Below are 26034 nucleotides of genomic sequence, written 5' to 3'. Positions count from 1 at the left end.
CCATTATCAGTCAGAGTTGCCTAAACAAAGTATTTGTAACTTAATAAATGATTATGGTGATATGGCAATTTCAAATGTTTTAAAGAGAATACATTAGTAAGAAGGAATGTGATCATCAAACAACTTTGCTAACATCATTAGCACTTACAGAAACTAAAAGAAACTAAAAGGGTAACATCAAAGGTAAATACCAAACAGAAGAACCTAAAGGTGACAATGAAAGAGTAAACAGGTTATTGGCCAAATACCGCACAACTTCTCATATAACAACAGATGTTGCACCATGTGAATTGCTATGTGGTAGGAAAATTAAAACTCATCTTGACCTACTACATCCAACTGTTCAAAGGTCTGTTTCCCAACAACATACACAAAAAGTAAATCATGACAAATCATCCATTGAAAGAGAATTTGCAGTTAATGATAATGTGTATCTAAGAAATTATGGGAGAAAGGAAAAATGGATACCAGGTCAAATAGTTCAATGTACAGGACCGGTGTCTTATAAAGTAAAAACAAATGATGGACTTATTGTCCGTAGACATGCAGACCAGTTGAAAATAACTTGTGCAGATAATAAGTGTGAATCTGTCAATCCCACCAAATCTGATCAGTTCACACCAACTCAGTTTGTTTCACAACCAAGTTCTGTTGATATGAGTGAACCAAGTTGTCTGGAGTCAGAAAATGTAAATTCTGGAGTTAATGATTTAAATCCTAGACCTCCTGAGATAGAGAATCCAGATGGTCAGAATCTTGAGTCACCAAATCAAAGGCCACTGAGAAGGTCAAGCAGGACAATCAAAGTCCCAAATAAGTTAGACCTATGATTTTAAAGGTCAAGAGGACTTTGACATTATTGTTTTGTATCTTGATTATGTTGTGGCATATTGTGCATTGTTTGTAAGGATGTAATCTACCATAGTGTTCATGTTACAATATAATTGGTGATTTTAGGATACTATCAATTGTTCTATTGAGAGATGTGTTATTGTGTTCTAAGGGTAAAGGGATGTAATAGATTGAGATAATTGTATTGGTATTATATTTATATTGTTATCTTGAGTGATGTCCCTTACTTGTGTCTCTCGTCACTTCCGTTTGGCCGGTTAACAATAAAAGCTGTTTACATGTTAAGGGCTTCTGTCTCCGTTGTGTAATTCTTAATCTACCTCAAACAGAGTGCATTGAGAATACCCTGTATCAGATGAAGATGAAGAGGCTCAAATTTTATGGAAACATCAGGTAACAATGAATACCAAAAAATATAAAATTCTTAAGCCACCCAGGTCACATCTTTTCATATCATACAAACTAGGTCATACTTTCCCCACCTTCCAGAATTTGATAACAAGATCTAATATACCTTTAAAACCAATTTTTTTTTTTTAATGTTGTACCCAGTCAGTATAAGGCCCAAAAATTTTGTGAACACCCCATTTTTTATTATCTTAGACGAGAAAACATTAACCTTGACATTTACTGTGAGCTATATTATCTAGAAGCTATTTTTAGTATAACCTTTAAGCTAGCTGTTAATTGATTCAAGTTTTGCCACTTCGTCAGTTCATCCAAAGTAGTTTAAAAGGAGAAACTAATTAAATTTCCTGAAAATAAAATCAAAAAGACAACAGAAAGCAGAGCCGGCGTTAGGGGGTGGCAAACGGGGCGGTCGCCGCAGGCCCCGCGCTTGAAGGGGCCCCGCGCTTCAGCAGCGCCATTGTTGCCTGAATTAGTTTGTAAACTTAAATAATCTTTGCTGAATTAAATTAAAAAAAACAACCCAACTAAATGGCCGAAATTGTTGGATGTTAAAACAGAGGCCACGGCTGATGTTAGTGAGTTATCCTCTACATGGACTGGGACAGACCGTTATTCTAAAGAAAGACATAAGTGTCACACATCGCTGGCAAGGTCGACTCGCTATTGTCCGGAGGTGACTGGAGATGGCGGTCGCGAATTAGCCCCCGACCTGACATGGGAGGTAAAATCGAGAAAAACGTAAAAAGATACCCTATTGTTTGCGGACCGTGGAAGAAGTTTTTTTTTTTTAGTGAGCAGGCGGGGGTGCCTGTAGTAAACAGTCAGTGACCTGATGATGGCTTGCAGAGGAGGAGGGGGAGGGGGGAGGGGAGCGGATGGGGACATGCCCCGGAAATCCAGAGTATTTATCCCTAAAATCACAATTTATACACGGTATGGGCATCTTTTGTGTACTTATAGGCATCCATACAGTAATTATGTTCATATTTATTTTATATATAGTCAGGTCATCTTTAAATACAATATACTTGTATTTATTTTTATATTTTTGAAGGGCATTTATACAGTAATTATGTCCATTTTCATTTTGGTAAACTTTAACGGTATTCGTAAAGTGATTAAGCACATGTTTATTTTAATTAATTGTAGGGACAGTGGCGTAGCGAGGTCGGGTGTCACCCGGTGCGGCACTTAATGGTGTCACCCCCCCCCCCCCCAGAGGCGTAGCGACCCTTCCCAGGAAAAAACTTTCAAACTTTCGATTTGCACCCCCCCCCCCTCAAGTTTTCGATTTGCACACCCCCCCACCTCAAACTTTCGATTTGCCCCCCCCCCCCTCAAGTTTTTCTCTATATATTTTGCTATTTTTTGCCTTGGTGTCGACCCCCTAAATGGTGTCACCCGGTGCGATCCGCACCCCCGCCCCACCCCCCCCCCCCCCTCGCTACGCCTCTGTTTAGGGATATTCAGTATAATAGTTAAGGCCATAGTGATTCTTGTTTTAAAATAGTGTAGGCACACTAAACAAATTATAAAGTCTATACTGTTTGATATATCGGGCTGAGACTGTTTTATGGTAAAGTTCTCCTGATTTCTCAAACGTCTAAATTACCGGCAGTCCGAGCATGCCATCGCGAAACTCATAAATAACACGAAGCACATGGTTCACTTTTTATAGACACGGACCTTCTCTTGTGAGAACGCGGTCTTAATCTGTAATGTAATACGTGGACGCTCTATAAACACGCACCTTCTCTTGAATGGCTGCGGTCAGAGATCCAGTAACGTAGTACCCGAACTGATTTTTTTTTAGGGTTTGGCATCCCATAGATTTAAATGTACAGTTATCCTTCACGGGCTTCACCTCACCCCACCAACTGTCACCCCCCCCCCCCCCAGTGTTCCACCTTACTGAGCGTCCGTGATTACATTTGAGAGTCATTTCATTTGGATATCTATAGCTGTAAACAGTGTTTTTCACGATTCGAGCTTATTCCGAAATCTATCAATGTTTTGCTATTTTTCCCGGCATCCACACACTTTGAATGCCACTGTTGAGAGTACCAGATGAAAGCACGTTATCGGGTGAAGATGAGTTTAGAACAGAGTATTTCTTATGTATAATGGATCAAGCAATTATTGGCATGAACACTCGATTTGAACAACTACGACAATACGATTCACTCTTTGGGTTTCTCTACAACATAAACACAATGAGAAAATTAAATAATGAGGATTTGTTAAAAAGTTGCATCAATCTTGATATAGCGTTGCGATCGGTGAGCTCACGTGACTTAAACGGGGCAGATTTGTGTACAGAGCTCACAATGTTTCGAGAAATTTTGCCCGAAGGTATTAAGTCAGCCAAACAGTGCCTTCAGTACATTTGGAGTATTCGGGATTCCTTTCCCAATACGGCGATCGCCTACAGAATCTTGCTAACAGTTCCAGTCACAGTTGCAAGCGTCGAAAGAAGTTTCTCCAAACTGAAGCTGATCAAGAACTATTTGAGATCAACGATGTCCCAAAACAGGCTTTGCGGCCTGTCGATTCTGTCAATAGAAAAAGACATAGCCTCCAGTTTGGACTATGATGATATAATCATGGAATTTTCCTCACGAAAGGCAAGAAAAGTAGATCTTCGTTTGTGAACGTACTGGTAAGATTTTCAACATTAATATAAAAAAATCAGGTTTGAAGCTGACGTTCATCGTCACTTTGATGCGTGTCTCAAACTTATATCTGTTTTATTTTTTACTTTTCAAACAAAAAGCCTTAACAGAAACAAGCAACGTTTCGAAAGCACTTCTAAGTAAACAAATTATTTGTTAATCAGTGTCTTAATGTTAATACGACATTGATAAACAGCTTAAAAATACATATATATCGTTAAAAATATTAATTAGCGTTGAGAAGGAAAAAAAACGCCTCACTGTACATGTTTTATTTAATTATACACCAATGAAAAAAATTTAAGGCCCCGCGCGGATGGTTGGCCATAGGCCCCGCGTACCCCTAACGCCGGCTCTGACAGAAAGTGTTCATAATTGAACACGACAAGCCAAGCTCTGTGGTTTCACATTTCGCATAAAACATCCAGTTAAAGTAGCTACAGGCTGGAAACCGGCAAGTGATTGCAGCATTGATATTTGTGCACTTTAGAACTTTTTGTTTTATTTTAAAATTTTTCTAAACATAAACAATTTTCTATTTATAGGTTTATTGGAGAACTTTTCAAATTGGGGATGTTGACTGAAAATATTATGCATGATTGCATCTACCGTCTGCTTAAAGCATGTGATGATGATTCCTTAGTATCTCTGTGTATTCTTCTTACTACTGTTGGGCAATTACTTGACACAGACAAAGCTAAGGTAAATATTCTTAAATTAATTAATAACAGTGAAAGCAATTTACTTTTAAAATGTCTAGATCTAAACAAGCAAATGGTTATTAAACATTATTTTCCCTCTCTTAAGACACGGATGGGCCAGTATTTTGCACAGATGTCCAAAATCGCAGAGGAGCGAAAATCAAAAGTTAAATTCCTTCTTAAAGATGCCATAGATTTAAGAAAAGTGGGTTTGTTTTTTTTCCTGTTAATACATTAAATGCTGAAGCTGGTTGATTACTAGAAGAAAATTGTTTTAAAATAAAAATGTGCATTATTTAGAAAAAAAAATTAGACCAACTGTTTTATTGTGTTATTTAAAACATAAAATATGTAATACAATTTTTGTTTTATTTGTTTGTTTATAGTTTATTTTTCTATACATTAATGAATGACATTCTAATGTTCTTAACAAACTTTAATAAGGCTGAATCATTGCTGCATTTTTGCTTTTGTTTCTCCTATAGTTCTAACTTTTTTAAATTATAAGGTTTTTTAGAAAATATAACAATAATTAGGAAAATCTCATGTAATAATGCATTCAAATAATATTATCTTGTCTTAAAAAAAGTAATGGGTTTAACAGAATTCCTAAATAATTATGTGTTCTTAAAATTATAATCATTTTTATCCACTAAAAAGAACAACTGGATTCAACATCATACATGCGAATCAGACTCATTAAAAATTGATGTGAATCATAAAGTTTTTAAAAAAGAACAGTTTAAAAAGCAAGTGATGCAATCACAACTACCGCCAAGAAATGACAAATTTCAATCAAACATCAGACATGAAAGTAGACGTAAGATTACATATTTTTTTGTATCTGAAAATTATATTAATACTGTTACATTAGTGATTAGATTTAGGCCCTAGATGATATAGAAATGAAAGCAATTAACAATTTTCTAAAGATTGTGATGAATAAACTAATTTGTCTTACAAATAGATGACCCAGCCATAAATAATACCAGCACAACAGATGTGTTGGCCTACAATGCAGAAGTCCAAAAATTAATTGAGGCTGATTAAGATTTTATAAAGATTAATAATATTCAAACAATGCAATCCCAACAACAATAATTTCCTGTTGGCATGTACTATGCATGTAAATAGTAACATAGGCTCTCATGTTAAGTTTTTATAGTAAAGAAAAAAATCTTCACAAGATAATAAAGACTTATATACCTACATCTAAATACAAATTACAGGTAAATATATTAATATATTGTAGGCCTACCTAAAGATCTGCCTCGTGATGAAGTTGAAATCATAGCAAAAATGATTTTTAAGGAATTCCTAGGAACTGGAGATTTAGATGTGAGTATGCTTTCATATTCAAATTCATAAATGACATAACACCCCCAGTAGGGATGGGATTCATACTTTGTGATAGTGTGCGATAAAGGAGAGAGGCTCATAAGTGTGACACTTTTGCATTTTAAAAAGGAGTTTTTTTATATTGAATTTTAGCAGTAATTTCAATTTTTTTTAAATACATTTTTATAATAGGTTACAAGTTAGTCAATATTTCAAATGCTGACCAAACTTAGTTAATATTCTAGACAAATATTTTGTTTGAAAAGAAAAAGAATTGCAATTTTCAAGGAGGAGTCGGCAGGTCTAGTGTGATGCCATTTAGGGATGTCCAACTTTTTGTTAAGTTATTTATGGATTTGTCAAATATATTATAATAGTTTAGGGTTAAAGATCTAACTAGGGCTGGGTTTCAGTTACAAGTCTGAATTAGTGTTTACATAATAATGTAAGTATACTTTTAAGTTGCATATACTCCAAGGTCATCATTATAAAATAAATTTACAAGTCATTTTTTTTTAATTGATGAAGCACCTTCTCAGATAAAACAAAGTTATGAAAAGGTGAATACTTGGCTTAAATGCCTACATGAGAGTATATGTGTTTATTTACAAAAGAGGTTCAATAAATGTGATAATTTACTTGACTATAATTTTGGTTTTATAACTGCTTTTTCTTATGTATTGATTTCTTAATTTTTCCTACATATATAATATACAGATTAAAAAACCTTAGACATATAACTTTTTAAAATTAGAAATATTATGAGTAATTTTCTTAAAATCATTTTTCTAAATTGATATTTGATAGTGTATCATTATAACTGTGCTATATCATTTTCACAGAAGGCAAAAACAAGCGTGAAAGAATTGGAAGGCCAAACTTACCTTGAAGTGTTGGTTAGTTCTTGTATAAATGATGTTCTTGAAAAGTCAAAGAAAGAGCGTGATATAACAGGACAGTTTTTCCATGAAATGGTTAAAAATAACCTCATACCCTGTGTTGCATATTTCAAAGGGTAAGTATCTACATTATTTAATATACTTACTTTCTGTTTATATTCTATTTGATATGATGTAATCCATTTGTCAGGTATTAATAGAATTTTTTTTTTCAGCTTGTCTGAAATTTTGCAATTTGCTGAAGACATGGTGATAGATATTCCAATGATTTGGACTTATTTGGCTCAGTTAATAGTCCCTGTTCTAATTGGTGGTTCAGTGCCTTGGTCTGACCTGATACAAGTACTTCAAACTAGCCTTGAAAAAAGTTGCTGCTTAAAACTTTTGACAGAAATTTTATTACATGCCAAAATTATTACTGTAAGTCATTATGTTTTGAGAAATGTTATATTTATCTTTTTGTCATTCAGAATGTTATTGTTTTGTCAGAAATGTTTCAAAACTTTTTTTGATAATTAGTTTTTTATATTAATTCAACTAATCTTGTGTTTACAGAGCGAAGCTGATGTGGCTAGAATGTGGCAGAGCAGCAACCTTGAATGGTCTCAATTTGTAGATCCGCCCAATGTAACCAAATTTCTTGAAGACAAAGAGCTACAAATCACAATATCCCCTGTGAATGAAAGTCAGTTGACTGCTCCAACATCTTTAGGGGAATAGTTGCAAAGACATGTGCTTTAAGTTTCCAAACAGTGAATATAATAAACCACTACTATGTTTACAGATTATATTTATAAATACATACATGCACACACACACACACACACACACATATGTGTATATATATATTACATATATAATATATGTATGTATATACACATACACATATATATAAAAACACATACACATATGATTTTAATCCCTTACACATTACATTAGTAGGGTGATAAATAGTATAATCATTAATGAAGGAGGGAGGGGTATCCTCTAGAAAATGATTTTTTATTAAAACTTATTTATCTAGTTATGATTCTAATTGTGCAAGCTGCTTTTTTTTAGGGGATGGCATGGTTGGGTGGTTACTTGAATGCTAATCAGAAAGTAATGAGTTTGGATCTCCTATTCCAGTCTGTACTTGACTTACCTAGTCCTCTTTGCTCCTTATGGAATATAGGGCCTCCGGCATTTCCTTCCATTTTGTCCTATACCAGGCTATTAATTTTGCAATTTTCTGTTGGCTTCAGTTCTTCAAAAAGACTCCGCCTCCAGGTCTGTCTTGGGTGCCCTCTCTTCTGCTTTCTCCGGGGATTCCACTCAAGCGCCTGGCATGTCACATTTGCGTGAGCCTTTTGAAGCATGTCCCCACCCAGTGCCACTTCCTCCTTCTTATTTGCAGTGTCATGGGCTCCTGCCTTGTCTTTCTCAATTCCAGACTGTAGGGTGTCCCTTATTCCACCCAGATCTGATGGGTACCTGACTCATTTTAGGAAAAGTCAAGGCAACTGGGCATAGTGCTGACCCGATTATCCCTTCAAATGCTGAGGTCACAGAAATAGGTGAAACCTGCTTCATCAGTGCCATAAATTGCCAAGCTCAATAGTCTACCTACTTTTTATTTAATCATTTGCTTTCATATGATGACTAAGAATTGTTAATCAATCACTTTCTTACCTCTTTGTGTAGCTGATCATTTGTTTAGATGAAAGGGGTGACTAACACTCATAATGTGTTGCCAATCAATACTAAACTAAAGCCCAAGGTAAAAAACTGTAAATTAACATCAGTCTCTAGAAACAACTGGTTCATTTTTATTTCTTCAGTTTCAAAGTTATTGGTCTGGTCCCAATATACATGACTGATCCAATGATCACTGTCTTCCTTTTTATTTAACCAAAGCTTAGTAAGCTAAACTGTTATTTTTGTGAAATTGTATCCATATTGAACTTGCATTTATCCTCTAATACAATTGCTATTTTAATTATTTTAATAGCAATAAAATTTATTATAATCTAATTCTAATAGTTACTTTTTTTTAGTATACTTCATGTGGTCAAATGTTTTTTTAAGTCTTGAATTTGAAACCAGGAACAGTCCACTATACATCTTAGAGTCCACTCAGCTTTGATGGGTACCTGTTAGGGAAAGTAAATCGGGCAGTGATGACCGTACTATCCCTTCATATTTTGGGGTCACAGAAACAGACAGTTCATTATAGAATTAACTAACTTGTAGTTATGAAGCAATGTTTCAACTCATTTTGTGTGGAATGTTAGAGCTTTTAAAAGTGAGTTATTTGATATCAGAAAGGTTTTATGTTGTCACTTCATGAGCTGAGTATGACTGGCCAGTTTGCATTGTGACAGAAAGATAGGTTCAGAATTATTCAACACCAAATAGTTGAAATACTTCCTACTTGGATTATGTCCACAATAAAAAAAAAATTCTCAAGTGTTTAAATAGTCAAATTCTCTTTCCATTTCAAAATTTAGCAGGCAATGAGTTTTTCTTGTGGAGTTCATAAATTCAAAAAAAAAACAACCAAAAATAAGACCACAAAAGCATCCCCTGTAAAAAAAATAATGAAGCTTTTTGTAAGTTTAGTTTTTTTTAATAAGTTTTTTTTTTCATTTTTTTTCTCGAAAATCAATTTAAAATGTATTTACAAAATGAAGAAAGTACAATTGCATATAATTATGCATGATTATATAGTCCAGGACAGCACAATTCATTTGAACTTCATTCTATTGGTCAATCTTGCTCCAGCAGGCATTGCTCATACTTTTATGTAAAAACATGACTGCTAAAACTGTGCAATTCTGGTAGCTTAAAAATGACCGGAAAACATTTTTTATTCCCCTCCCTTGTTATCTAGTAGGTAACTAAAACAAATATCAAAGAAAAACAATCCCAGAAAAGATATGTATAAAACAAATTGACGAAATTTTTTTTTTTACATTTAAACAAACATTTTGATCAGAGTGGAGATTTCATTACAAATGAATGATAGCTCACTCCCATCAAGACCAATGGCTATTATTTAACTGTTTATTTTAATACTAACATCTATGAAATACATGTGAAAGGGAGAGCAGGCAATCAATCATAAAAAGGGTAGATTAAATCCCCTCCACCAGTGCATGTAATATAGAAGTCATTCAACCATGGGTAGCCAGACCTCTTACATACCATAAGCAAATAGAATGTCAATGTAGGTTATGTATGCATTTGTCATACCACATCAAAGAAAAAAATTTGTTTTTAAACACTTTATATTACAGTTCATAAATAACTATGTACACTTTTATAAGCATGACCACAAAATTCTTGTCAAAAAGAAAATAGCTTTCATGTGCAATTATTGGTTGTAGATGTACATATCTATTTCTGAAAGATTCATGCAATCTTACAGAAAATCTTTACTGCAAATAAAGCTTTAAAGAAAAGTTACAGCTTAAAAGCATCTTCTACGGACAGCAACAGAAACAAAAATCAAACACTGAATGTTTCATTCATACTCTTAATCTATTAACACACTGTTCATGTATGTCAAGTATTACATGCACATGACTTAAAAATAACCATCACCTAAAATGACAGATGATACCCTTAGAGAAATATTTCCTGGAATTGAGTTAAGGCAAGTGAAGTAAAAAACCCATCTTGGCATAAAACATCAAAACAATGCTTCAAAAAAAAGTGCTAGTCCCTAGAAATGTGAAGTTAATTTGAAAGGCTTGCGACATGGAAGATGTCAGTTTTGACCAGTTATTTGGTAAATGGTTTATCAAGGTTTTCAAAAATGTAAGCAATTACTTGTAATAAAGTTTTCACCTATTTCGTACATTTCTAGCACAGCACAATACAGTAACTTCAATGTTTCTCCAAAATATGGAAAAAATAGTGGCAACTGCTGACCATACTAAGCTTGATAATTTTATGTGAGCCCTGAAGTTATAGGCAACATTGGCTTTTTATGAATAAAATACTGTATAAACCATTAAGAAAAATATGTCAAAGTTTGTTTCAGTTATTCTGAAGTACAAAATTTTCTGCCATGTGGGAATTTATAACAAAAAATAAAAATGTTTCTTTGAAAAATAGTGAACTCAATGTGATACAAATTACAAACAAGCAGGATGGCATACTGCATTTAACATTTAAAAAATAAACACTAATATACCAAACCCATTGTCTCCAGTTGCTTCCATTTTAATTATTGTAGCTGAATAATTTGCCATTTGTGTTAGAATACGATTAAATAGTTAAAATTAATTCTGATTTTACTGTATTTTATTTTTAGAAAGCTGAATAAAAATGAACAGCAGGGATTTTTATTGTTAATAAAGAAATCAACATAATTCACTTTCACATTTAAAAATCTCTGCCATCAAATTTTCATGTTTCTGAAAAACATTTGACCAATAACATATCCATAAGTGCTTATTTCAAACGGATGAAAATAAGTCAGATGAAAGTGAAACATGCATAAAAGTTGCTTTAAAACTATTTACATCACTTAGGAATATTTTTACAGTCTCTGAAAGTTAAATAAATTAGTCCTACCCAAGCCAATGTAAACCACTTCTCTTCCTCAACAGTGTTAAGTCAGTTAACTATGGCCAGCATATAGTGACTTTTGAAGTGACAGCAATAAATATAAATACTTTTCTTCTGTTTAACACTCAATTATCAATATATGTAACTTTGGATTGGGTAGGACAGGGTATGAAAGTAACAATGTTTTTATATTGGCAAGTAAAGAATATTATACAGTCTTGCATGTACTATATCTCATTTCCTATATTCACAGACATCTTATTCAAATTGAAAAGACGAACAGTATTACTAGTCAATAAGCTAACTAAAGTTAAACTAGTTTCAAGATGGGGTGTCAGCTTCAGGGTCTTCATTTTCTCTTAACCATGTGAAGAACTGTGTCAGTTGCATTGAACAGGCCCCTTTTCCCTCAGCTTCTGAAGGATCTGTACTTATTTCCCAACTCTTAAATGTTTCTTCACTTATCACATCCTCATCATACAGAACATTAAACAGTGAAAATATGACACCTGTGAAATATAAAGATACATTAGCGTACAAGAAACAGCCTTATTTAGTAACCTTAAACTTTGCAAGGAAAATAAAGATTTATTCTATACACTAGACAAAATAATGAGTGAATTTTTAAACAAGACTGATAGTAGTGTAAAATTTTTTTTTTTTTTTACCTGAAGGGTGCTCTAATTTATGCATTAGAGCCTGAATAGCATAAAGGGCCTGAAGTTCCATTTGAGGGGTCTTAATATATTGTTGTAAAATGTCTTTACGGGCTTTAATTACATCCTCATTTGTTTTCATTGCACCTGGAAAATATTTATTGGTAAAAATAAGCAATTAAATTAATTTAAACTGTCAATACAAATTATTTTCTTCAAAGAAAGCCATGCAACTATTTTCGCACCTGTTATAGAGGAACCGGCTACAGCAGACATAAGTCCTCTTATAAACTCACTGTTTCTTTTACTTTCAGGTAAAACTTCCTGTAGAATCAATAATTAAAGACATCATTAAGAAATTGAATGAAAGTGCCTAAGTTGACATGAATATTTAGCCTTAAATGAAAGTGCCTAAGATGACATGAATATTAAGCCTTAAATGAAACTGCCTAAGTTAACATGACTATTTAGCGATTAATAATATTTACAAGAAAAAAATTATACAAGTATAAAACCTCAGGACAACTTATTTTTTTAAAAATGACTTTTCATGAGCTAGCAAAAACACTCACATTAATATATTTTTTAATAGCATCATTGTGTTCATTTTCTTTCAACATTTTCTCAACTTGAGAGATCACTCTAGCAACATCAGATATTCCTGATGTTGGAACAGTCAACTGACTTTCATTCACTGGGGCTATTGTGAATTGTAGCTTTTTGTCTTCAAGGAATTTGGTTACATTGGACTGATCTACAAATTGAGACCATTCAAGGTTGCTGCTCTGCCACATTCTGGCCACATCAGCTTCGCTCTGTAAACACAGGATTAGTTGAATTAATATCAAAAGCTAATTGAAAGTATCCAAAAAAAAAGCATTCACAATACTTCAGACACAACAATAAAATTCATATGATAAAAAGATAAATATAACAATTATCCAAAAGTAATGACTTACAGTAATAATTTTGGCATGTAATAAAATTTCCGTTAGAAGTTTTAAACAGCAACTTTTTTCAAGGCTAGTTTGAAGTACTTGTATCAGGTCAGACCAAGGCACTGAACCACCAATTAGAACAGGGACTATTAACTGAGCCAAATAAGTCCAAATCATTGGAATATCTATCACCATGTCTTCAGCAAATTGCAAAATTTCAGACAAGCTGAAAAAAAAAATTCTATTAGTATTTGACAGACTACACCATATTAAATAGATTAAGAACAAAATGTAAGAATAATTTTAATAGGTATATTAAAGAATATAGACACTTACCCTTTGAAATATGTAACACAGGGTATGAGGTTATTTTTAACCATTTCATGGAAAAACTGGCCTGTTATATCACGCTCTTTCTTTGACTTTTCAAGAACATCATTTATACAAGAACTAACCAACACTTCAAGGTAAGTTTGGCCCTCCAATTCTTTCAGGCATAATTTTGCTTCCTGGAGAAATTCAAAATAAATATTCTTAACTGTAACAAGGGGCAAGAGCATTTACTAATCATTTTTAATATATTTATTAATTTATTCAGGGATGTGAAAAAAAATTGGACATTTTTTACAGCCAAGAAGAACTCAATTTTATCTGTTTTATCGCAGTAAAGCACTCACACCATTACTCTAGTAGTTTACTATAGCTAACATTTAAAATAAAAGCTTTTTAATAAAATAGTTGGTATCAAGTTTTTCTCCCACAAACAAGACAGTTGGGGTCAGGTTAGTTCACAATATGCCAAAGCAGGACCATAATATTGGAGATTGGCTGTGACATCATTTACACTTTTCCCCAAACAAGCAAAACTAAACTCTACTTGGGGGTCATAGTTAGATCACAAGAGTCGCCTTTGCTACAAGGAGGGGGCGGGTTAGTCTAGTCTTAATATTCTTTTACAAGAATTTCAATACTATTTTGAGATTGCGAAATTTTAAAAAAGCAGTGAGAAATTGTAGCTTTCGGCGAGTTAAAATACAAGGAGAAATTAACTATAACCTAACTGCAGCGCAAGCAAGATTAATGGTAAAGAAACCAGGCTCAGGAGATATACATTTCATTTAAAAAGCAGCAACATCTTAGATTACGCGTTTTTGATAAATATTTTACAGAATAAAAAAAGCAGAAAATTGTAACTACATTTTTAAAACTTCGTACAAAAGAGGCAGAGAATTTTTGGAGGAAATTAAAGTAGCGGAGGAAAATTGCAGCTGAAAGGGAAAAATCTGAAATCACATCCTTGATTTGTTACACGTCAAACCATATATCTTTAGACAGTAATCATCACTGCTTTACTCACTTCAAGATCCTTCACACTTAGGAACTCTTCCAAAATGATTTTAGCTTTATTTTCCATTTCTTCACGTGACAGAGGTTTCATTTTCTTGACAGACTGATCATCAGCACCAGGGACTGGTGATACTGTGGTTGGGGGTAATAGGGAATCTGAGTTAGGACGCAATGATATATCACTACGGGTCATAACATTCTCTCCCTCTCTTGAGCCTCTAGGTCCATAAGGTCGATGGTCATCACGATTCCAACTGCTATCTCTACTTGAATTCTGAGATCGACCACCAGTCATTGGCCTGATTGGAAAAGTATAAAAACAATAAAGTTAATGATCTGAGTATGAAATTTTGACTCTGTACAACAACCCGTGTAACTGGATGAATTGTAGCTTTTCTAGAATGCGTTATCTCACAGTAAAAATGTCTGTTCTGCATTATAATTCCCTGAATATCCCTGGTGCTTTGTTTGTTTGTTACTGAAGCTTATGTGTTTAATAAATGAAACAAATATTTAAGACTGAAGGACGTTACATCAGCAAAATGAAACATCTGGTTGATTAGTGGAATTATTGCCCATCACCATAAACAGAAACTGCAAGTGAAAGGGTTAAAAATAGAATACCTAGATGCTCCTAGAGTTTCTCTTCTTTCTCCTTCATTGCTTGATCTTGTTAAAATCTTTCCACGACCATGACCAGCTGTTGGCCCCTGCCTCATGCCTCTGTTAGAAACACTATCACCACGAGAAGGAGATCTCTGAAAATTTCTGCGGTCTTCCTCGCCACGTAGTAATGAAAATCTAAAAATTTAATTGTAAATTAGTTTTAAAATTTGTTAATGAATATGAATTAACTTTTGTCAATTGTTAATCCTGTAATCAAAATATATAAAAATGAGGATAGAAATAAAGTTCTGTAATCAACAGTGGTTCATTAATACTATCCTTTTAAACCATAAGCATCAAATATAACTTACCGATTAGTTGCAGGAGCTGGTCTATCATCTGTTGATGGTTGAGCACCACCATAACTACCTCTACTCCACATAGAGAATTTATTGGTTCCGCCACCAGGACCAAGCTGAATACTATTCTCATCAACAACATTCTAAAATTTAAAACAAAAATATATACAAATTTGGAGTAAAACTCATTAAAACATAAAAACTAATGGTGGAAGTGCATAATGTTGTACCTTAGAAAGTCTCATCTTGCTGGCATCTATCCTTAAAGATTTCGATCCTACTGTGTTCCATCCATCATCAAGAGGCTGTTTCATCTCTTCTTGACGTTCTATTAATAAAAAAAATGCTACATCAGGACATGTTTATAATAAAAATATTTCCTAAAACGAAATATAAAAACCAAATTCAAGAGTTTTAAAACAATTAGACAACAGTGATTTATCTTACGTCTACTTCCACGTCTGCTGTTTGGTTGAGCATTGTCATTTCTTGGTGGTGGTGGTTGAGACTGCATTAATTGTTTTGTAAATTGCTCTTGCTGGAAATCTTTGTGCACCTCGTCAATTTTTTTGGGACCTGCTTGCTCTTTGCGAGGTACCCAGTTATTCTGTCAAGTGGATGTAGTTAATAGGTAGTTAATATCTACAGGAAAGTCAAAGCTTCATTGCTTAACACACTAAAATTAAAAATTAGTTGAGATAAAATAAGGAACTTACACTTCTTAAATCAATAGCATCTTTGAGAATAAATTTGATTCTTGATTTTCGCTCTTCTGCAATTTTGGACATCTGTGCAAAATACTGATCCATTCTTGTCTTAGAATAGATATTATAAAAGTTATTACTTGTGTCATTAAAATTCAGGTGTAAATAAACTTTATATAACCTAAAGTGCTTAAATTAATTAAACAACATACTTACCTTTGCCTTATCTGTGTCAAGTAACTGCCCAACAGTAGTAAGAAGATTACACAGAGATACTAAGGAATCATCATCACGTGCTTTAAGCAGACGGTAGATGCAATCATGCATAATATTTTCAGTCAACATCCCCAATTTGAAAAGTTCTCCAATAAACCTATAAATAGAAAATTGTTTTTTCTTATGTTTAGAAAAATTTTAAAATAAAAAAAAAGTTCTAAAGTGCACAGATATCAATGCTGCAATCACTTGCCGGTTTCCAGCCTGTAGCTACTTTATCTGGATGTTTTATGCGAAATGTGAAACCACAGCGCTTGGCTTGTCATGTTCAATTATGAACACTGTTGTCTTTTCGATTTTATTTTCAGGAAATTTAGTTTCTCCTTTTAAACTAATTTGGATGGACTAAGTGGCAATACTTGAACCAATCAACAGCTAGCTTAAAGGTTATACTAAAAATAGCTTCTAGATAATACAGCTCAAAGTAAATAAGATCTTGTTATCAAATTCTGGAAGGTGGGGAAAGTATGATCTAGTTTGTGAGATGTGACCTGGGTGGCTTAAGAATATTTTATTTTTTGGTATTCGTTGTTACCTGATGTTTCCATAAAATTTGAGCCTCTTCATCTTCATCTGATACAGGGTATTCTCAATACATTCTGTTCTTTCCGGCTGTTTGTATAATAAATTTAGAAAATGTATTTGCAAAACTATTTTTGGAATTTACTGTCATTCATAACATTGAAAATCTGTGTAAATTAATAGTTAATTTAAATAAAGCAAATAATACAGACGTTGTAAACTTTGCATATGAAGGGGTTGTTTGACAAATTAACAATCAGCGCAGTTAGATTTGGGTACGCCCAAATGGATACAAGCCCAGAAATGTAACAGTAACCACACTTTTATCATTCAACCACTCTATAAAAAATCAAATACCAGGCATTAAAAGTACATACCCCTTCAGGCATTTCTGATTCAATTTTCTTCTTCTTCTCTTCCGGATCCTCAAACACAACAGCCTTATCAGCTTCAAATTCCTGCTGGCATTTGGTTAACATAACCACTCGAAAAGTAGATTGGTTATCTTTCATATTTGCTGGAGGGGGTACTTTAAGCTGAAATTTGGAACTTACAGGTTAGTTTAATGGAAACAAACTACATTATGCTCAATAGTATCTTAAGTTATGCTAGATAAGATAAAATAACTAAACTTGCTTACCGGTGCCATAATTTTGCAAAGCAGTGCATAGGCCTCAACAAATTTTGTTTCAATGGTTACCTGAAAAATTATTTAGTTCAATATAATGGTAGAATGTTCACATTTCTAAGTGACTTAAGGACAAAACAGATTTTTAAATCAATGTATGTAATAGTGATTTAACAATTTTGACATTTAAATATTTTGTCCAAATATAGAATATTATTTAGTTAAAATAAAGGCATACAAACCTTGTCAAAAAATATTTTAACCAGCTCTTGCAAATCCTCATAAGTTGTAATATTTAGACCCCTCATTTCCACAGCCAAGCGTTCAAAGTTTGTTGGGGTAAGTCGATTCATGATAAACAGTATCTCTGCTTCAAGTGATTTACGCTAGAAAAGTAATGTGTATGTGTAACTAAAAGGTTTTCTTAACTAAAGAACACTACATTAATGGTTTACTCATCAATGGCAATATTTTGTAATCATGTTACCTTTTCTGCTATTTCGCCAGCTGATAATTGCTTTGGTGTTGGCTTCCAAGGTTTTTCACTTTGATGCAATGGTTTAACATCATTAGATAAAGAATAACTTTTGATAATTCGCTGAGGCATTGGTACATCTCCTGGCCTTTGCCTACCTCGACTGCTGCTTTTTCCAATCTGTGGTGGGTGCTGCAATAAACAAGTCAATAGGTTTACCACAGCTAAATCAAATAATGTTCATGCTACTGAGTAGTTCAGCAAAAAAGCTACAACATTTCTGACCTGCTTAAGTAAAAAATAACTTTCTAAGTTGTATAAACTAGGTTCAATAGATTCTCCTCGTTGGAAAAAGATTTGTGACAAGAATGGTAACATAAGCTGATGTTTGGCTATCAGAAACGAGGAATTCCAAAGTGGTTTATCATCATTTAAAACAGATGGAAATTTCATCACACAGCCAAAAGCAAAACTATATCTGCTAACAGCTTAGAAAAATTTGTGGCCTTCTAAAAAATATGCTGTGTGGTGATATAACTAAGAAGCAAACAATTTCTTTTTTAAGCAACAAGACTAAATAAGACCAGCAACAAACATGTTTGTTTTCTTAATTATTACCAAACTATTCACTATTATTTCATTGGTATATGCTTACCCTGTTTGTTGAAGTTTGTTGGAAAAATGCAGGAGTAAAATCTAGGACATCACTTTTAGTTCTATTAGAGCTGGTAGGCTAAAACGTGAAAAAAAAAATCTTAGCCCACATATCCATAAATGTTTTGTAAGATTATATTTCACAACTTGTACAATTTTAATTTTTTAATACATTTTTAAAAAAATTGTATAAAATGTGTTTTATAAAGAAAACTAACCTTGTCGAGAATAATTTCCAAATTTGGAAGCCCTTCCGGTTTTGCTAATGAGGATGGACATTCACGAAGTTCCATTAAGTATGCTCTGTCATAGATGAGCTTTTCTTTGTCTGTAAACATTTAATTAAAAATAACATGGCCAGTAAAAAAAATTACAACTACTTTTATTCAAATTAAAGAGCTTTGTCCTGTCTAAAGATCTATATCATAACTATATTAGCTGTAGATGCAGTAAGATTTTAAAAAACCAGGCAATGAATCTTAAATTTTTTTTAGTTTTTTTAATTTGGCACTCAGAAACGAGGAATTCCATAATGGTTTTTCATCACAAAAGCAGATGGAAATTTCATCATACAGCCAAAATCTTTGTGTATTTGCTTGAAAAAAAAAATTACTTTTATTTTGTACTTTACTCATGTCATTGGATAAATGCAGTCCTGTCTAAAGATCTATATCATAACTATATTAGCTGTAGATGCAGTAAGATTTTAAAAAACCAGGCAATGAATCTTAAATTTTTTTTAGTTTTTTTAATTTGGCACTCAGAAACGAGGAATTCCATAATGGTTTTTCATCACAGAAGCAGATGGAAATTTCATCATACAGCCAAAATCTTTGTGTATTTGCTTGAAAAAAAATTACTTTTGTACTTTACTCATGTCATTGGATAAATGCAGTCCTGTCTAAAGACCTATAGTCATCCATGTACCCCAGTAGATCATGTATCTCCCATGATTTTTAATGTTTCCATGTTTTTGTGACGTGACACTTTCCAATTTTAAGTAATTAGATGAGGCATCTAATATTGATATGAATGAACACCAAGAGTTTTGTTCACATCCCTTTGACTTAAATGATTGCTTATCGTTCCTTATGTGCCAGTAATGTTACACTTTTATTGATTTTCTGAAAGAATATAGTATTTTTTCCAATTTGGATACTAAAAATTTGTTCAGCTTGTAAAATTGGGGTATCTTCTTTTGTAAGAGTCAGTTTTAAGTAGATATATAAAAGTTTCACATCACTAAAATATTAATCAGCTCTGCAAAATATACGCATACATTTTTAACCTGAGTTCCCTTTTGGCTTTAACAGAGCAGACTGATTGTTGCTATTAAATGAGTAAGTGAATGTTCATTATGAGGTGTTTATCAAATGGAACAACAAATTATCTTTAATTTTACTTTTTAGAAAATGTTCAATTTTTAAGTAGTCAAACATCTCATATTATGGTAAAAAAAATATTTTTTTAGTCTGGTAAGAGATTATGGAAACTGAGATTAAGACAAATGGGTAATCAATGGTGAACCACAAAAAGGAATTTTAAAAACAAACTAAAAGGGGAGAAGGATGAGTGTTAAGACTGCAAGGCTTTCAGAAACGAGGAATTCCAAATGGAGTTTATCATCATACTAAAGCAGATAATAGCTTCATCACACAGCCTTAATGCAGACTTAAGTATTTTTTTAAAGTCATGTTTAATTTTAAGCCCTACACTTAACTAGACTTTACCATTAAATATTTGATTTGCTTCCCATCAATTTAAATGCAACTTGCCTTTTTTAATTTTTGGTATATTTTTATCCACTTTAGTCCCATCCTCCACATTTGATTGCCCTTTCTTTACATCATCAATTTTTTTTGTCATATCCTTTGGTGCTTCTAACTCTTCATTCAACTCATTCAACTCTTCTACCACAGCATCATCAGGTGTAGCATCTGGCTGTGTTGCCTCTTGTGTGCCATTATCCAAAGACTTTGAGTTTTGCCTTTCAGCTTGTATTTGATGACGGTAATTATTTTTAATATTATTTGCCAACTGATCAGCCGGGGGTTGGTTTTGATTTTGAACAGGGAGACTAATGGTAATGGTAGGTGTCATAGCAGAATCCAATGCTTTCTCACATGTGACTGTTTTGGCTTGGGCTAGAGCAGGGGCAGTGCTACTTAATGCTGGCTCAGGGGATTCTTCTTTAGTAGACACTTTTGTGGTATGTGTATTTTCAACTGCAGTTGTATCTTCTTTTACAATTTTATCTTGATATCCTCTATTGTCGCCGCCGTGTGATGGGGGAAGTGGAGGCTTTGTGCTTATATCTGATGCTTCATTTTCTTTTTCCTAAAAATAAAAGTAAAATCAGTGATGAAAGCAGCCTGTTTCAGAAAATTAGGGTTGCACTTTAAAAATAAAAAAAAACTATATGAGATATTGTGTGCATAAAAATAGGGATGAACAAAAATACAAAAAGGATAGTTAGTAAAGGTATGGATTAAACTACTGAAGCATGCAAAAGCAAAGAACATATTAGTAAAATACAGTTAAGATGTTTAAAATATTTTGTAAATTTAAACAAGGCATTTGCCAAATGTACAAAGTTTAACAAACATTTAACATCTACAAAAATTAACATAGTAAAACTTGTTTTAATGTACAAGAACATTTTAAAGGATTTAACAAAACTTGTATAAATTATAATTTCAAAAAAGAAAACATTAAATGCTTATTACATATTACTTAACAAATAAATTCAAACTTCAATTTTATAATTAAATAATGTTAAGAGTAAAAAAACAATGAACAGGTTAATTTTACAGATAATTAGAACATTGTGTTAAATTTAAAATGATCTTGTACCTCCAGCTGAGAAGCTTCATTTGGTGGTTTAGTACACTGATAGCTGCTTTCAATGTTTGCCTAAAAATTTTTAACAAAAGACTTGCAAATAATTGTATGAAATAATGTTTAACAAGACCTATCACTGACATTTTCAAAATGACTTTTCATTAATTATATATTTTACTATTAAAACCTCTCAGGAACAATTTTATTAAATATAATTTCTTAGCTGATGTTAGATAGCCCAGTCGATATTGTCATCCAAGTGTACTATTATAAACCACAATTGCTGCTGATAAAAATCACAAAATTCCAAACCTCTGAACTATTAGCAGATGTACTCTGTTTTGTTTTTTGAATTGGTGGTGTCTTCCGTCCTTTTTTCTTCTTCTTTTTCTTTAATTTGTGCTTACTCTCAACCTAGGAAAGAGTACTTCTGGGTTTAAACTAAGTTTTTAAGTAATGTAATGAATTAAGATCTCGGCCAGTCTTAAACAAAATGATTACATGGACAAGTGAAGTAACAATAGTACAGATGTACCAATTTTAATTTGTGGGTAACTGTAATGTACCTGTGCAGGTGCAGCCAATTCTTTCTGAGATAAAGCCTTAGGATTATTTAAGGAATCACAGTCTGTTTTAAGTCCAATGTCTTTAGCTACTGATGTTTGAGCATCTTTATCCTCTAACACTCTTTCAGATACTTTATCTTTCTCTGAGTCACTGTTAGTTGCTTGAACTTTTTGATTCATCTTAGTACATTCATCTACATTAATACTAGTTACTGTGCAAGTATTATTTTCCCTTGAATCACAAGCATCACCTCTGTCGATGTCCTTCACTTCCTTAACATTTTGCTTGAAAAATACAGATACAGGCTTTATAAAATTTACTGTTTTTGTTGTTTTTTTTTCAATGAATTTGTTGGGAAATTAAGCATCAAAATAATGAATTTTTAATACAGTTCCATGCTAAAAGATTATAAACTTTTTGTATTCATTAGTATTTCAGCCCCACAAAATAAAAACATGTAAAAACCATTTTAAAAACCTGTCAGTTTATAACAGATTTAAATAATCTTGACGATTAGTGACAATACCAAGTATGACACCATGAAAATCCAATTGCCCACTGGTAAAAAAGATTTACATCTGCAACAGTTTGCTGATAATTTTAAGCAATAAAAACTAATTTTGCCACCCTTCATAAGCATTACCTAATCTTTTAACATAATTTCTTAACTCAAATCAGGTAACCCATTGGCAGTCCTGTGAAAGAAACTTAAGTGTACCAAGGATACCATCATTTTACTTAGAAAAAGTAATGTTCATTTTTTTTTTTTAAATGTCTACTCATCTACACAACACACATAAGGTTAAATTCAAGCAAGCTTTTACAAATGAAGAATATTATACCATCATCAATTTCCAAATGATGGATGGAAATAAATGTAAATATAAAGGGTATATTTATGATACTAATTGTTTTAAAACCTTACAGTGCAGACTAAACCTTTTTATTTTCTTTATGCCTCAACACTATTATTTTACTGTCTGTGCCCTTAACAGTAGATATATTTTGCCATATGTCCAGACACATCTCAATATTACTCCAATTTTGATTGGAAAAAGTGAAAATGACTAGTAGGCAGTTATTTATTCTGAACTGAATGAAGATTGGCTGTGTAATATGATTCAGCTTTTGAATTTTTTTACCATGATTTCAAACTAAATTATCAAAACCATCTGATCTATGACTGAGCACAAAGGAAGGAAATCTGCAACACGGAAATGTACGTGTTTTAGGCCATTAAAAATGTTTATATTTGTTTTCATGAAAAAAAAAGCTTTCTAGAACAACATCTTTGTAACTATGGTTGCTTAATTTCCATGTATGGTATTGATTTGGTACACGCTACAGACGGATGCTAGCAACACAGCTAGACAGGCTGGAGTGGAACCCCCAGGTTGACCCAGGAAGACATGCCAACCGCTGAAAAGAGTGGTCAATGAGGGGTGGAAAGCTTTGAAAGAGGCCTGATCTAGGAAGGAAAAATGATGCTCTTATGTTTTCTTAAAATTAACAAAATAAGCATACAATATCTGAAATAATGTCTTGGGATTGTTTTCAATATGAATTGTAATCAACTATGCCTACCTAAATGCAAACATTCTGAGTAAGTCATTTACAAAAAGTGGTATTATAAGCATCTGTGAGGATCAAATGCTGTTGCTTGGTTACACCAAAAACAGAAATAATGCAGACATACATAGATAATTTTTAGAAAAATGGATAGATGTTCTTAGATCCAAATTGAGACAACTTCAATAATATATCTAGCTGAAAAGTCAATAATTATTTTTTAAAGTTACTAACTAGCAGTATTAGCCATCAGTAACTAATTTTACGGCAATTACTAAAGACAACACATTCCAATAATAAATATCCTTACGAATGGAAATGTGCTATAGATAATAGCATAATATTCATAAACTCTGTAGGTCATTTTATTGTAGTGAATTTTTTTAAAAATTTATGTCAGGGTGTGAAACAATTATAAAAAGTATTAATTACTTTTTTAACAGCTATTTATACTGGAAATACAAAAATAAGCTAATTCAATAATATGAACCTAAAACTATAAATTAAGCAATGAATTAAGTATACAATGACTTCAATAGTATGCATATTCTTAGTTGTTCATGGAACAGACAGTTGCTATTGTTGTCACCATTGATGTATTTTAAATTAAAGTTAAAAGGAAAATATAGTAATTATTCTGGTAGCTTCTACAGTAACAAGATGCTCTACAGTAACAAAAGTTGTAACTAATTACACTTCCAAGGACTCAAAATTTTGTGGTTGGCTATCAGTACCATGCCTTCAGGATCCCAGTTTTAGCCATCTAAAAAATTCTGTATCAGTTTAAGAATTTCAGAGTGATAAAATTAAATAAATAAAAAATGCCAGAATAAATACAGATCTAATTCACTTTTAAAAATAAAATCCTCAAACTGAGTTTATAAATAAAATACAAAATGTAATTTTTTTTTAAAACAAGAGAACAATCAAAATAATTAGTGGATTTTGTTTAGCGTTTATCTAAACTAGATCTGTATGTTTAAAACAAAAAATGTTCCTATTTTTCACCAATTATGGAAATGAACCTTAGGTACATAAACACGAGCAAACAATTTAAAAATAGCAGTGCAGAAAGAAAACCTTTGTTGAGCTATTGTTGTTATTTATGGTGGCCTGAGGTTCTGATAAATTTTTGAAAAGTCTACTAGGCCTATAACTTTAGCTTTTACTATGTAACACTGCTGTTTGATTTTACATAAACTAAACAAATTTTTTTTTTTAATTTTGATTCTTTATCTAGTTCTTTTTAGTTTTTATTCCTTGAGTTTCTGACTTTATATGTACTAGATAGGCACATACTAATTGTAGTGCTAGACCAATGCTAAAATCGTGCTAGGTCTTAGAAGAAATATTTCACTTCCTATTTTTTCCATATTTCATTATTCGCTGTTACAAAAATGGCAACAGAACTGGTTGTTTCACTGTTGCTCTGTAACTGAAAAATACTACAAATTACTTGTTTCAAAAAAGTGCTTGCGCAAGTTGAACACAGATTCCCTATTGTAGGCCCCTACAACATTTTCAACATAAAATAGATGCAAAAAGGAATTAATAAATACTAGGGTTATTCATTATTTCTAATTTAGTTATCATTTCTACAAAATATTGGGAGTTCTTAAAATATTTTAAGCAGAATAGAAGCATGCAGAATGAGACTATATTTTGTTATTGAGCTGAACTATGCCACTAATGGTGCTTATGTTATCAAGCTAGAAAAAAAAGTATAAAAATGAATGCATAAAAATCAAGCAAACTTTACAACATCAATGTGTAACAGTTAAGTGCTTTAACTAAAAGCTTATTTACTTACATCCATAAAAGCATCCATATCACTACCGACAAGTTCTTTTCTATTGAAATCCTTTTTCTTTTTACCTTTGCGAGCATCCTTGACAGCTTGGCTTGCTCCTATGAAAAGAACATGATCACTTTTAAAAAATATGCTTTTTAGTTTAACTACCTAGAATACATCATTAAAAGCCTACATTAGATTAAGATCTTAAACATTTTATTAAGTCATTGATTTAAAAAACCAAAACAAACAGTTGATTTATAAAACTTTTCAGCTACAACTGAAGGTAGACCCAGGCTTCCTGTAACCAAGTAATCCACAAGACCAGCATTGAGAAAAAATTTCCCTCCAAGTACCATACATAATTAGTCAATGGGACTAAACAAATTAACTAAGCAAAATTTTATTAATAGATTTTGGTCCTGACCTACATTTTCTCTCAACAAATAAGTTATAACAACCTAATAACCAATTGTACCCTAATGTTTAGTATTTTGCCTTACCACATGCACAAAGAGCCAACAAATTTTGTTTGAAATGGCTCATTTTGTTTGATTATTTTAGATCTATTGTTTATTATCCTTCAAGAAATAGATTAATACACACATAATTGTAGGCCTATATATTATATAGGCTATAATTAAAGTTCTTATAAAATATTAGATCTATT

General features: G+C 32.4%; 2 protein-coding genes across 9 annotated transcripts in view; one reads left to right on the top strand and one right to left on the bottom strand.

Moving 5' to 3' along the window:
• The first annotated feature begins 1182 nt into the window (after positions 1-1182).
• On the top strand, positions 1183-8865 carry LOC131957477 (eukaryotic translation initiation factor 4 gamma 1). 2 transcript variants are annotated; one of them, XM_059322314.1, is made up of 8 exons: positions 1183-1245; positions 4481-4637; positions 4743-4841; positions 5297-5456; positions 5889-5974; positions 6817-6989; positions 7089-7293; positions 7429-8865. In XM_059322314.1, exons 1-8 carry the CDS (start codon positions 1208-1210, stop codon positions 7591-7593), a joined length of 1083 nt encoding a protein of 360 aa, XP_059178297.1. In that variant the 5' UTR covers positions 1183-1207; the 3' UTR covers positions 7594-8865. The 2 variants fall into 2 exon arrangements, with proteins under 2 accessions (XP_059178297.1, XP_059178298.1); XM_059322315.1 differs by lacking the exon at positions 4743-4841.
• Positions 8866-9459: 594 nt separating this feature from the next.
• Positions 9460-26034, bottom strand: part of LOC131957475 (eukaryotic translation initiation factor 4 gamma 1) — a 35301-nt gene continuing 18726 nt past the window's right edge. For 2 of the 7 annotated variants that reach the window (XM_059322306.1, XM_059322308.1), the window contains exons 9-33: positions 25383-25480; positions 22003-22287; positions 21749-21850; positions 21449-21508; positions 20371-20932; positions 18814-18923; positions 18597-18674; positions 17954-18133; positions 17709-17852; positions 17479-17538; positions 17216-17374; positions 16852-16928; positions 16257-16413; positions 16053-16151; positions 15784-15943; positions 15567-15664; positions 15349-15479; positions 14996-15172; positions 14382-14670; positions 13361-13533; positions 13046-13250; positions 12659-12901; positions 12332-12410; positions 12099-12233; positions 9460-11939 (exon numbers count right to left, since the gene is read on the bottom strand). In XM_059322306.1, the coding sequence (XP_059178289.1) occupies positions 11752-11939; positions 12099-12233; positions 12332-12410; positions 12659-12901; positions 13046-13250; positions 13361-13533; positions 14382-14670; positions 14996-15172; positions 15349-15479; positions 15567-15664; positions 15784-15943; positions 16053-16151; positions 16257-16413; positions 16852-16928; positions 17216-17374; positions 17479-17538; positions 17709-17852; positions 17954-18133; positions 18597-18674; positions 18814-18923; positions 20371-20932; positions 21449-21508; positions 21749-21850; positions 22003-22287; positions 25383-25480 (4049 nt within the window). In that variant the 3' untranslated portion in view covers positions 9460-11751. The remainder of the gene's footprint in view (positions 11940-12098; positions 12234-12331; positions 12411-12658; positions 12902-13045; positions 13251-13360; positions 13534-14381; positions 14671-14995; positions 15173-15348; positions 15480-15566; positions 15665-15783; positions 15944-16052; positions 16152-16256; positions 16414-16851; positions 16929-17215; positions 17375-17478; positions 17539-17708; positions 17853-17953; positions 18134-18596; positions 18675-18813; positions 18924-20370; positions 20933-21448; positions 21509-21748; positions 21851-22002; positions 22288-25382; positions 25481-26034) is intronic. The other 5 variants (XM_059322310.1, XM_059322309.1, XM_059322311.1 and 2 more) reach the window with 5 other exon arrangements.

This window comes from Physella acuta, unplaced genomic scaffold (assembly GCF_028476545.2).
Source record: "Physella acuta isolate Inbredline_101_S28 unplaced genomic scaffold, ASM2847654v3 ptg001249l, whole genome shotgun sequence".
Classification (NCBI taxonomy): Eukaryota; Metazoa; Mollusca; class Gastropoda; family Physidae; genus Physella; species Physella acuta.
Note: the sequence above shows the minus strand (reverse complement) of the source record. Positions and strands in the feature narration are given on the sequence as shown.

Excerpts from the sequence above, each read along its gene's own strand:
- LOC131957477 (XM_059322314.1), top strand. The coding sequence starts at position 1,208 with ATGAAGATGAAGAGGCTCAAATTTTATGGAAACATCAG. Across the intron at positions 4,842-5,296 it reads ATGCCATAGATTTAAGAAAA|AACAACTGGATTCAACATCA; the intron begins GTGGGTTTGTTT and ends TCCACTAAAAAG. Across the intron at positions 5,975-6,816 it reads TAGGAACTGGAGATTTAGAT|AAGGCAAAAACAAGCGTGAA; the intron begins GTGAGTATGCTT and ends TCATTTTCACAG.